The sequence below is a fragment of the Abrus precatorius genome, unplaced genomic scaffold (assembly GCF_003935025.1).
Source record: "Abrus precatorius isolate BTA unplaced genomic scaffold, Abrus_2018 Scaffold2, whole genome shotgun sequence".
Taxonomy (NCBI): Eukaryota; Viridiplantae; Streptophyta; class Magnoliopsida; order Fabales; family Fabaceae; genus Abrus; species Abrus precatorius.
The window spans coordinates 10,441,042-10,453,708 of NW_020874362.1; the positions used below are offsets into that span (position 1 = coordinate 10,441,042).

General features: G+C 31.8%; 1 protein-coding gene across 1 annotated transcript; it reads left to right on the plus strand.

Annotated features, from left to right (window-relative positions):
• Positions 1–9,753: 9,753 nt before the first annotated feature.
• On the plus strand, positions 9,754–11,879 carry LOC113859226 (zinc finger protein ZAT1-like). The gene has a single exon (XM_027492038.1). The coding sequence runs from the start codon at positions 10,277–10,279 to the stop codon at positions 11,552–11,554; it is 1,278 nt and encodes a 425-aa protein (XP_027347839.1). The 5' UTR covers positions 9,754–10,276; the 3' UTR covers positions 11,555–11,879.
• Positions 11,880–12,667: the final 788 nt, after the last annotated feature.

The window sequence follows — 12,667 nt, forward strand, 5'->3', positions numbered from 1 at the left end:
CTTTAATGTTACGGCCTTGGCATAATTTCTTCTTGACTTCTCTTTTCGAGTCATTCTGGAGTTTTGAGAACTTTGTCTTGGTCTTGTGGACTTAGAATCTTTTCTTTGTCCATTTCTATTTTTCGAGCAATTCTGGAGGAAATCTGGCGCTTAGTCAGGTTTGTAAACTTAGAATATTTTCTGATCACTTCCTGTTTTTCTTCGAGCATTTTTGGGTGTCAGGAACTTGAAAACTCCTTAAAACTCCTCGAAAAGCCATCAGTTTTTTGTGGACTTAGAATATTTTTCTATTAGTTCTGTTTTTCGAGTAGTTTTGAGTGTTAGGGACTTGAAAACTCTTCAAAACTTCTCGAAAAGCCATCAGTTTTGTGGAGTATTTTTCTTGCCAGTTCTATTTTTCGAGTAGTTTTGAGTGTCAGTGATTTGAAAAATGTTACAAAAGTCGCTAAAAATAGCTTGAAATGTGTCCCTTAAAACTAAGTCCTAGATAATCTTCCAGGCTTCTTTTTGGCTCCTTTTTGACCCTCAAAATTTTTTCGAAAATGAAATTTCCTACAAAATGATCTTTAACTTGAAAAATTTTCTTTATCCCAAACACTATTAATAATTTTATATAAAATATAAATTTTGTCATTTCAAATGATGAATTATAACTATTTATTAACTTATTATTTGTGCCAAATTTTGTAAATATATAAACAATTATAACAATATAATGAAACGGTATTTATTTTTAAATATTTTAAAAGTATATATTAAATTAATTTTATTTATATGAATAAAATATCAAACAATTTTGAAATCTATATCATTGGAACTTTAATCTAACCGTTGATTTTAAGATTAAAGTTTTCAACAAAATATTATTAAAAGGTATAAAAATGGGTGTACCTTATACAGTTAGATTAAAAGTTTCAATCACATGAAAAAATTGATATTAATTTAAAATTATTTGATACTTTATTCATAGATATTAAAATTAACGTAATATATACTTTTATTAAAATTTATAAAAATAAAAGTTGTTTTATAACAATCTTATAAATATTTAATTTTAACAAATTTTAACACAAATAATTTAAGTAATATATAATTATGATTTAACAGTTGAATCAATAATAAAAAATATTTTTTATATTAAATTATTAATTATGTAAAAGTGAGTCTAACTTATATCGATATAATTTGACCCTATCCATGTATATAGTAGTTTAATAATATCCCATAAAATAATTTCTCTAACATGAATATTAGGTACTTTATTTTTAATCATTCTTTTTACTTTAAAAGAATCTATTTTTATTTATTTATTTACATATTATATATCCTCTTAATAATACAAAAGAAAAGTGTTCTTTAAATTGAATAACTTTTTATTATATGTAATAAACATGGATTAAAACTTTAAATTACTTTAAATTGGTACCTAAACAATAGAGTTCTTGAATTTGATCTTTGAAAATAAAAATATTAAAATTAATTTCTAAATATGTAATTTTTTTTATTTAGGTGATAGTTCATTATTGTAGAAATGGTAATGTGGCATATTAAATGTAAAGTGACCTACTAATATGTCTCTAATTTTTAATTTTTGCTCTTATTCACTACGCCAGAATGAAGATTTGAGAGCGGTTCCATTTTAAATTAGAGAGCGTTTAAAACTGTTCTAAAATCTTGCGCTATCTAATGTGTTGTATTTAAGAGAGTGGTTAAACGACCGCTTTCAAAAGTTAAGATTGGAGAGCGATTCCACGCAGAACCGCTCTCCAAAGTATAGGTGTAAGATTAGAGAGCAGTTCCACGTGAAACTGCTCTCCAAAGTATAGATGTAAAAAGCGAATCTGAAATTTGAAATTAGTTTTTTTTTTTTAGTTTTCTGTTGCAAAGTAAAATTAATTTATTATTACGTTTAAATGAAAATTCTGAATTGATTTCTTTGTGAGTTTTCTTCATTTTTATCACAAATCAAAATTGAATCTTAAGTTTATATGTTTGGTGTTAACCAAACAGTCTATATTTGCATGAACCAAACAGAAAAATAAAACAAGAACAATTTAGTAGAATGATTTTTAACGTTAATAGAGAGAAAAAAGAAAGAAAGAGAGAATGAATGATTCACCATTAACAAAGAGAAGAAGAAAGAAAGAGAGAATGAAAAAGTACATACAGATGTGAAAAAAATCAATTTGTTAGCGCAAAAAATATGAAGAGAGCAGTCTAACAAAGAATTAAGATATACCTACAGATATGAAAAAAAATAAATTGTTAGTGCATAGAAGATGAAGAGAGCAAGCTAACAGAGAATGAAGAGGTACCTACAGATATGAAAAAAAATCAATTTGTTAGTGAGAGAAGACAAAGAGAGCAGACTAACAGAAAAAGATGAAGAGAACATAAGAGAGCATAGAAGACGAACATAACTTACAGTAAAAAAGACTAACTTTATTAGCTAAGAAGAAAGAAATGCGTTGAGCGTGTTTTATTTATAAACAACTTTAAAGACTTTAGAGATCGATTCTTTATTAACTGTTCTCCAATGTATGACTTTAGAGAACGGTTAATAGAGAACTGCTCTTAGAAGTATAGTTCTGAGAGCGGTTAACAAAGAACCGTTCTTAAAAGTATAGATCTGAGAGCAGTTAATAGAGAACTGCTCTTTAAATATGTAGTTACAAAGGGATTTTTACTAACCGCTATCTAACTTGGCGCTCCAAAAACTCATTTTTGACGTAGTGATTCTTAATAAAATGTTACATAAAGGACAACAATAAGTAGTTTTTAGTTTCTTTATATTATAATATTCTTAATAGGCTTAGTTAGAATCACATTAATATCATCGTTATACCTCGAGAATAAATAAAAAAATTATAGGATTCTTAAAAAAAAAAACCTAATAATAGATATGTCAATTTTTTGTATAAAAAAAAACTCAAAAATATCTTCTTCTTTTTTTCTATACTACTAAGCATCTTAGATAAGGGCATCCATTATATAAAAAAGCTAGTAAAGAATTTTTTTTATGTTACGTAATGTTCACCTTCGCAGAATAGTTGTAATCTTAGTAGAAATACGGCTAAAAGTTGTTATATAATAGTTCTAATTTTAGATGCTTGTGGATGATGCTTAGTAACTGTTTTCATAGTCAATCCCTGACAACTTTCAAGATTGCCATGAGTTTGTTGATGCTGCATTTTGGGGGGAGGTTACAAGAGGTGACAAATATAACCCTCAACAATCAAAGTCCATTGCACTTACCGACCCAACCATGCAAGTTCTTCATAGGTGGTTGTCCATGGGCATTTTCAGGAGGAAGGACGATGTGGGAAACGTATCACGCCATCACCTCTAAATCATGTGGGCAACGCAACACCAAAAGAGGGTGGATGCAAGATGATGCTTCATCACATCTATCCATGACATAGAAGCCAAAGCTCAGGATTCACAGCGAGGGTGCATATGTGTTGGGTCCTACATCACACACCTTGCTCACAACAAAGAAATTGCCCGTATGCAATGCATTCATGTAAGGGTTTTGTTTGCCATGGGATGGTGCAATATGGCCAACAAAGCTCCAAACTCATTCACCCGCCACGAAATCACATTGGGAAATCAGTGGTTTGAACAGATAAAAATTCATTTATATGGCACATGCAAATGTTTAGATGGCTTGTACAAACACTAATGAGGACATGACCATGAGCAAGGGCAAGGATCCACTTGAAGGACTTCGAGGACCTATGACAAGGGCTAGAGCAAGGAAAGCAAAGGAAGCTCTGCAACAAGTGTTGTCCATATTAATTGAATACAAGCCCAAGTTTCAAGGAGAAAAAACCAAGGTTGTGAATTGCATCATGGCCCAAATGAAGGAGGATTAATGCGCCACTTTGCTCCAGTTTTTTTTTAGTGTTTAGTTTGTTTTAAATAATGGCCCAATCCTTTGTAAATTTGGCTGACCAAATTATGTTTTGGGGTTAATCAACTAATGGGCTTTAGTTCAGTTTTATTTCAAGCTGTAATAAAGGCCCAATTGGCAACTTAGGCATCAGCCTTTGGGAAACCAAGAAGGCACATATCTAGTGGCTTTTGGGTGACTTTTGGTTGCCACAATTTCAGTTACAATTAGCCATTAAGTAGTTTTCATTTCCTAGGATGGTGGATCATTAATAACTTAGTGGATCATTATTAGCTTTAAGTGGAATGTATTTTTCGTTATGCAATCTTTGTAATTCTGATGGTAAAGCTTCTATATAAGCTGAACCATTTTTATCAATAAAAAAAAAAGTTGAGTTTTATTCAGAAACATTAGAGTTCATCTCTTTTATCTTAGTGAGAGTGATTCTCCTAAGTTCTTGAGTGATTCAAGAACACCTTGGCTGTATCAAAGGACTTTCACTTCCCTTTGTGTGTTGCATTCCTTGGAAAGAGTGATTCTTTACTTCCATCATTCGTTTAACCAAAATTCCAGAAAAATCAGTTTTGCCCAGAATTTCTCGTAGTCATAACTCTCATTCTACTCGCCCAAATTAAGTGATTCTTGAGCCTAAATTGAAGTTAAGAACGAGAACTTTTACCTCATTTTAGAATCACCTCAATTGGAGTTCTATAACTCGAGATATCGTCGTTCCAAAAATTCTATCCAACTACCACCAAACCGGCATTTTTGCTTCCTTTTTCATTCATTTTAATACCAAGAACCAACACCTAATTTACCCAGAAATTTATCACTAAATTTTCTAATTTTCCTATAAGGTTCTAACCCTAAAGATCCTAAGTCAGCCCTTGTGCAAATAGGGTTCATATGAAACACCTAGATCGCTTTGCACTTGATCAGCTAGCAATTCAAGAGCTGCAGGAGCATCATTTTGCTACTACACAGTCCTAGTTATCCACCATCCTACAACTCTTGTAATAGTAGCATCCATTGCCCTCCTAGATATGAAAAGATACTTTAACCACTTTTATTTATTGTTTAGATATTTATTTTATGTTTTCATTGAGACCCTTTATATGTTCGTTGTTTAGGATGTTATATATTGTTATTGACTATGTTTTTATATTTTTGTAGTCACAAATAGTTATATTGCAACACATAATTATATGGTTTAGTTGTATTTATCGTTCTATATTTCAACGCATTATTATATATAAATGCAATTTAGGGTGCCATTGGCTATTCTTAAACTTAGAATACTTAATACCAATAACCTTAATAATACATAACAACGTCATTAACATTACATACAATATAAAATATAAATAAAATTGGAGAGCACATAAACAAGTAATTTAATTTCGCCTAAGTCTTGGGAGCTAACAACCTATGCCATCTTGATATCAAATGAGATATGCAAGTTTGCATTATTTGATATCCAAACCATGTGAGACATGACCATCTTCATGTTGGACATGCTAGTGCTTAATTCCTCCATGTAGATTACGATGGTCTAAATCTCCTACATGACCGCCTATTACATAGAGTGTATTGTGAAAATGCAGACATTGGAGTTCCTCCAAGAATGACAATGAAGGCATCATTGGTTGATAGCAATCACGAGTATGAATTGTAGGTGTAATAATAACATTTCCTATAGGTTTGTTCATGTCCTGATCTTGTTCATAATTAGTAAAACACAAAAACATCAATAGTTTAGTTGTCGATATATTTATATTATGTATATCATTCATGGGGTGCATGTTGTGGTAGTTGCCACATGCCTTACAGGTGTTGTCATTGGGGTGCATGATTTGGTGATTGTTACATGGCTCATTTTGTGTATTACCATTTAACCACCATCATCATCGTTGCATTCATTATCATCATCCCCATCACCTGGATACTAATAATGTCTATTAGTATAGGTCCCAACATGAAGATGATGAGCTGCACCTCTATGATCAAGAACATCAGATGGATAGGTGATCATTAGATTTGCTAATTTTGTGCTTGGGATATCATATAGTAAATGAGCCAATGCTTCAAGTAGACGAACTATAGACAAAAATTTGTGGGCAAACTCGAGTAACGCATGTACTAATGTGATGGACGAGTGTCTACAACTATAGTAACCTTAATGTGTTGATCAACATCAAACGACCATCATGTTCGACCTTGCACCCACGTCCATTGCTTCTATGAAACCCGTCAATGTTCATTGCATGAGTGGAATGTGTTGGGTTCTGGCAAATTGAGGTAGTACATTATTTGTAGCATGTCATTCAATAATGGCAAAACAAATGAGAAGGGTGGCAAACGTCAAAACACCATTGTCATCATATATAAAGGTAGGTGTGATCTGTCTAATTGTTGAGTGATTATATGGCCTTCACCTTATCCAGTAAATCCTAGTTAAGGCTTCCTCGTTTGTGCTCCATACCCCGTGAATCACTCACTCAACTTACAAGAAATTGCTTGTCATCGATACGTTTTTTGTGCTACCGTTGGGGTAGAACCAGAAAGCATCTTAACCGTCACGATACGATCGGGCTCATGCTGGGCTGAGGAAGTAGGGGTGCCCCCTCTCTTCTCTTCGCCCACTTTATAGTTAATTAAGATAGTTACCCGTGCATTCAAGAAATAAAGGAGTTAGCTGTAGATCACACAATTATTAATATACTATTAATGTCATTTAATTTTTAATTCTACAACATAGTTACACTTTGCTTACCCTTTTAACACCAGTTGTGTCAAGTTGTGTCATAGTTGCAACCAACCAATCATTGTGTGAATCATGTGTACATTTAAAACTCTGCCACCTACCATCAATTATCGATTATTACAAAAAATTTACTTTGTAGAAACATAATAGTAAATAATAATAAAATATTAATTATTTACTTGTTTTACCTTGTTGCTAGTAGAAACTTGAATGGAAATTGAACACACGACTATAAACTATACACTTTATATCAACCCATGACTGTAAGAAACCCTAATAACCATCAATATCTATAACTTTGTTTTTGTGGATATGACATAATGAACAATAGAAAAATGTTAAAATAGCAAATTCCCAACTATGAATATAGTACTATGCAAATCACTCAAATGCAAGAGTCATTTCAGATGAACTCTAGTACCAAACTTGTCTACAAACAAAAATTTCCTAATTACTTGCATACAATATGTCCAAGAATATAATATTGTTTCTAAATTAGCATTTTGTGGTAGTTCTTGAAAATTTACACTAAATCACGAAAGATTCACACAATTATATTTCATGTTAATTCGTGATAGGACAATTCCAAGCATGTCCTCACACAATGCTAATATATCACAACCATAGAATCTTGTCCAATAATTTGTGTATCCACTATCATCGAAGCCATTTACTTGCAATCTTAACTTGAATGCAACATCTTAAGTGTGATTGTACACTTCCTATATAAAAAACAAAAAAGTGTTTCTAGGCGCCACCACTCAACAAGCACATGCACTAATCTAGTGAGTTAATTGATATCGATTTACGCCTAGCATGAATGACTCAATGAGGTAGTATTACATTTAATACCTTATATTAAACTGCTAAAATAATTTTTATAGTTTCAATCAAATTAAAATACATAACACTCACCTAAGTAAATAAAAATAATAATTGTATTTAGAAACATAATTTATGTCATGACCACTTTCTTAAAGAATCAATAATATTATATATATATATATATATATATATATATATATATATATGAGCGAGATCTTTTCACACTCGTGTAAGTCTAAAAACTCTTACACTTAATTTGAACATATCATTTAACTTACATTTAATGAATTATAAACGCTATAGCGAGAGTTATCTTGCTACAGTGAGATATCCTACATTTCTACATCAACCTGAACCATCAACCCACACAACATGCATCAGCTTTTTACTTAGCAACTATACAGCTCATACATAAATAAATTCAAGCCATCTCATACCATAATCAATATACAACCTCGCATTCAAAATACAAAGACATCATAATCAAATGATTACAACACCATTTGTAAAAAAAAAAAATGTATATTTATTATACAGGTTTGACAATTTAACAATATAAAAAAATTACATTTAAACACAAAATATTATAATTTTACCAATTCTTGCAATCTCACAGGTTTGTGTCCATTATTATTCTAATGATTGAGATTTTCTTATTTTTTCACACTCTCTGTTTTAATTGTAATAATTTTTCTAAACTTTTAGTAAACAAAAGTTAAACTAATATTCAACTTTTATATAAACTAGAGCACAATCATGTGCACAACTTGCATGATTATGCACAACTTGCCGAATTGTGCTTAGTTAAAATGATGTGATTTATGGTGACTAATATACACCTTAAGGTCGAGCATAGACGCAATCCTATTATACTTGACTAGAGTTCTACATTAGAACACAAGTTGTACCACGTTGTTACGATTTATACATGAGTATGACTATACTCACTGTTAGTACGTACTATACTTGACCTAAGTTGCACTAAACTAATGCGACTTATGTGACATTTAAAATTGTTTTATCATGATGTGACTTATGTAGTATAGAAAAGATGATATTGTTCGAGTTTTTTTTCAAAAAAAAATACATCTATAATTAGGTATTTATTTTATTTTATTTTAAAAATAATCTCAAATTATTATAAAGGAAATTAAATGAATGATAAATTATAAATCTAAGGGTTAATTCTAATTTTTTTAGGACCAAATTAAAGAATTTTCTATCTTTTAGGGATCAGTTTTTAAAAATTTATTTAATAAACATAAAAAAATAATAATATTTAAAATTTAAGATAATTACATTGTAAAATAAGTTTGTCCTAACGGATCTTTCAATTATTTTATAGGATTGTTATATATATTAATTATTTGTAACTAAATTTTTTTTTTGATTATATGCAATTGTTTATCACGTATTCTTTTATACAATATTGTGATTGTAAACATTGCTTCAACTTTTAACTGAAATATTTGTAAACAATTATTTATCAAACATAAAATATATCTAAAATATTAAATCTAAACAATTTTATTTATGGTGCGGGTAAAAAGGTATTGTTAATTGCTTATTTAGTATATTTTATTAAATATTTTTAACTACTTAAAAGTATTTGACATTAAAAATATCTTGTTAATATGAAATTCCTATTTTTTTTACCCATTGGAATAAGACATTATATAGCATTTGTCTTAAATTAATTATTTTTCATTTTTATGATTTTAAATATTTTTCTTTTAATTATACTTCCTATATTTTATATTAACTAGTTATACATACCACTTTAATTATTATATATTTTAAAAGAATTTTCGTTCAATTTCTAATTTTAAATAATTTTCACGAACATAAAAATAATTATATAATAAAATATTTTTTAATTATTAATAATCAGTGGCTTTTGTTTAAATTGTACGACTTTTAATATATTAACTAATGCGTTTAGTGCACTAGCTCATATTTTAATATCACACAATTTATTTGGCACAATCTAACAATAAAAATAGGTAATCATTCGGCGTGTAGTTGCAAGATTAATGGCGTCATTTTTATTCGTTGAATCAAAATCACAAAGGTTTTGGTTTTAAATGCATTTATGTAAGGTGGGGCATAAGGCATTGTGAAAGACAATAAGAGGTAAAGGTCCCAAGAACGTGACAGCCCAATTTTTCCACAAACAAGTTAAAAAAAGGGTTTTAATTATAGTAGAACAGACACCACTCTCTATGTGACTCATCAAAACCACAAGCCACGTACGTTGTCTTGTTCTGAAATTGCAAGGTAGCATCTCTACTTCTTCTTACCCAGCTTTTTCCTCAATCCATTTTTTCGACTTTTAATTCTTAAGAGCTTTTCTTCCTTTCTCATTTCTTTCAACCATTTGTGAATCTTCAGTTTCGATAACCCCAATGGATCAAGTCAATTTCCTTGGTGGAGAAAATCCGAATTCCTAGATTATCTTATTTTCTTTGCGTTTTACCAAAAACAGAAGTGACTCAGTATTATTTTCTCGGTGCATAAGCTACACAACCTTTGATCTGACCCCGGCCCTTGTTTCAATTTCATCTTCATCATGTGTCTATGATTACCACACCCTTTAGTGTCTTTTTCCTTATTTTCTAGATATGTGCAAGTAAGTGCACTCTCACCATTAATCACCCAACAAAAGAAGACTAATTTCTAGTTCCGTGGAAGAAGACCAAGAGGCTCAGAATTATAATAGCCATTTGGAAAATCAAGGGTCTTTGGCTAGTGGTGACACCAAACAAAGAGATGGGTCAGAGGGATTAAAGAAGAAGATGAAGAAGGGTCCTGGTGCTGGTGTTAGTGCAGGTCTTGACAACAATGAGCATCATTCTTGGATGTGCCATATCTGCAACAAAGGTTTCAGCTCAGGTAAAGCACTGGGAGGACACATGAGGATACACAACATCTCTAGAAAGCAAGTTCATAAGGCCAAACAAGGCACTACTAGTGCTGCAAAAACCAAAGCCAAGACATGGGTCTTGATGAGTGGCAACCCCACTTGTTACCTTTGCAGAAAGAGCTTCTCTTCCATGAAGTCCTTATTTGCACACATGCGTTCTCACCCTCAAAGGTTGAGGAAGGTTTTTCAACCTCACAATAACACCCCTAAGAATGTTGCATCCTCCAATTCCACATCTTCCTCAACTCTATCTGATGATTCTGCTGTTGATCTCTCTCAAGCTTTGTGGGGTTGGTCTGTGACTGCCAAGAGAGGCCGCAGAAGCCTCTCTTGTGGCACTGTAAATTCCGGCTTAGAGCATCATGGGATTGAACAACGTATGCAAGAGGCAGTGTATGAGCTCATGTTGCTGGCAAGTGGGAACCCCAAGAGGGGGGAAAAGGTGGCTGGTGATAATAAGGTTGAGCTTTCACCAGTTTCACTCAGCAAGAAACTCAAGGTTGAAGCCAAGTCATTGAACAAGATGGGTTTTGAAGAAGAGTTGTTAAAGTCAAGCTTTGGAAATTGTGATGGCAGCACTGATATGAAGAACAAGAACAGGAAAAGGAAGAGAGAGACAAAGAGAATGGAATTAACTGAACTGAAAACAGCTGAGGAGGACAAGAAGTTGGTTAGAAGCAGAATAAGCAATGCAACTTTCCCAAGTAACATTGCTTTGGAGGGTCATCTATCCAACCATAAAAATTCCAAGAACATTCAAATCATGGATGAATTGGAAACAGATGGTGTGTCAGCCACAGAGGAAGAGGAGGAGACAGCTATGCAAGTGGATGAAACAGGAACTGCTGTTGGGTGTTGTACTGTGGAATCCATGACGGGGCATCAGTGTAAAATTTTCAACAAGACTTTATCAATGGGTCAAGTCTCTGGGGACCACAAAAGATCTCATTGGACTGGCATGGCAGAAGCTCATTCAGCTCAAGCAACTTCACCTGTGGAAGATGGTCAGAATTGTTCAAATATTTTGAGTTTTGATCTTAATCAGTATCCAGCTATGGATGACGAAGTGGGTGTTCAATCAGACTTGTCTATTCCTTCCAATATTATGACATCATCCAGTTATGGTTCCTCTTCCCAAAATTCCTACTAATTATTGTCCTAAAAATTTGGTCCTTCATGATTACAGGGTATGGGTATGAATTCTGTTAACAATGATCAGTGCTCTGCGGAGCTAGTTTTGGCTTCAGATTGTTCAAATGGGTTAGTGCTTTTTGTCTTGGCTTCCTGTGGTGAAACACAGTGATGAATGAGGAACCATCTTAGTTGTTTCCTATGTTTTGGGTAGGGTCATGGGCTCTCGTCTTCTTTTGTTTTCTGTCTTCATGTGAAGGATGATGTGTCCAGCAAGCTTGCTGTGAAGGAAAGATCCGAAAGGGCCTTTGTGTAGGTTTAATTGGGATATAAATGTGATACCCTTCTACTTAAATGCTTCGTTTTTTCATGTCATTTTATCAAATAATGATTTGACCCTAATAATCACTTTGATTATGGTGCCTGATTAAAGTCTTAATTTCATTTTGATTTCCTTAGTGCCAAAACTTCATTCTTTGTTACAATATATATATATATATATATATTGCATTAGTGGGGTTTTCCTCTTATTATATAAATGGAACATAAAATGAATAAATTGAGGTAAAAATTAAAAACAAGAAAAAAAGGACTTGGTGGATCAATGATCATTATACTAGGAATTTTATGTTTAATATATTCTATGACATTAAAAATGGGGGAGATTATGATTCTGGTGGGGATGGAAAACCATTGGAACAGGCACTGCGCTTTGAGCACAAACACTATGGTGGGGTCGATGAATAGAGTTGCGTTACGCTAATAATAGAAGTCCTATGGTAGCAGTTGCCGCATTAACTTTACTCAATTTGGTAAACTTTTGGTTAAAAAGTTCAATACCTTTGGATGGAATGAACACCTTTTTCTTATTCCTCTTCACACTTCCTTCTACCCCCGTCTTTTAATTTGTGTTTGGAAATACAATTTTAAAGCATTAGTTTATAATTTACTTTTAAAAAGTTAATTGAATTATTTGATCAAAAAAAGTAAAAATTATATAATTTTTGAAAACTATCTTATTTTCATTACTTCAAGTAACATTCAATTTATTGGAAACTAATTTTAAATATTTTTTATTTTTATTTTTAATTTGATTGAACTGGTTAGTTCGATCCCTGTCACTAACTGTTTT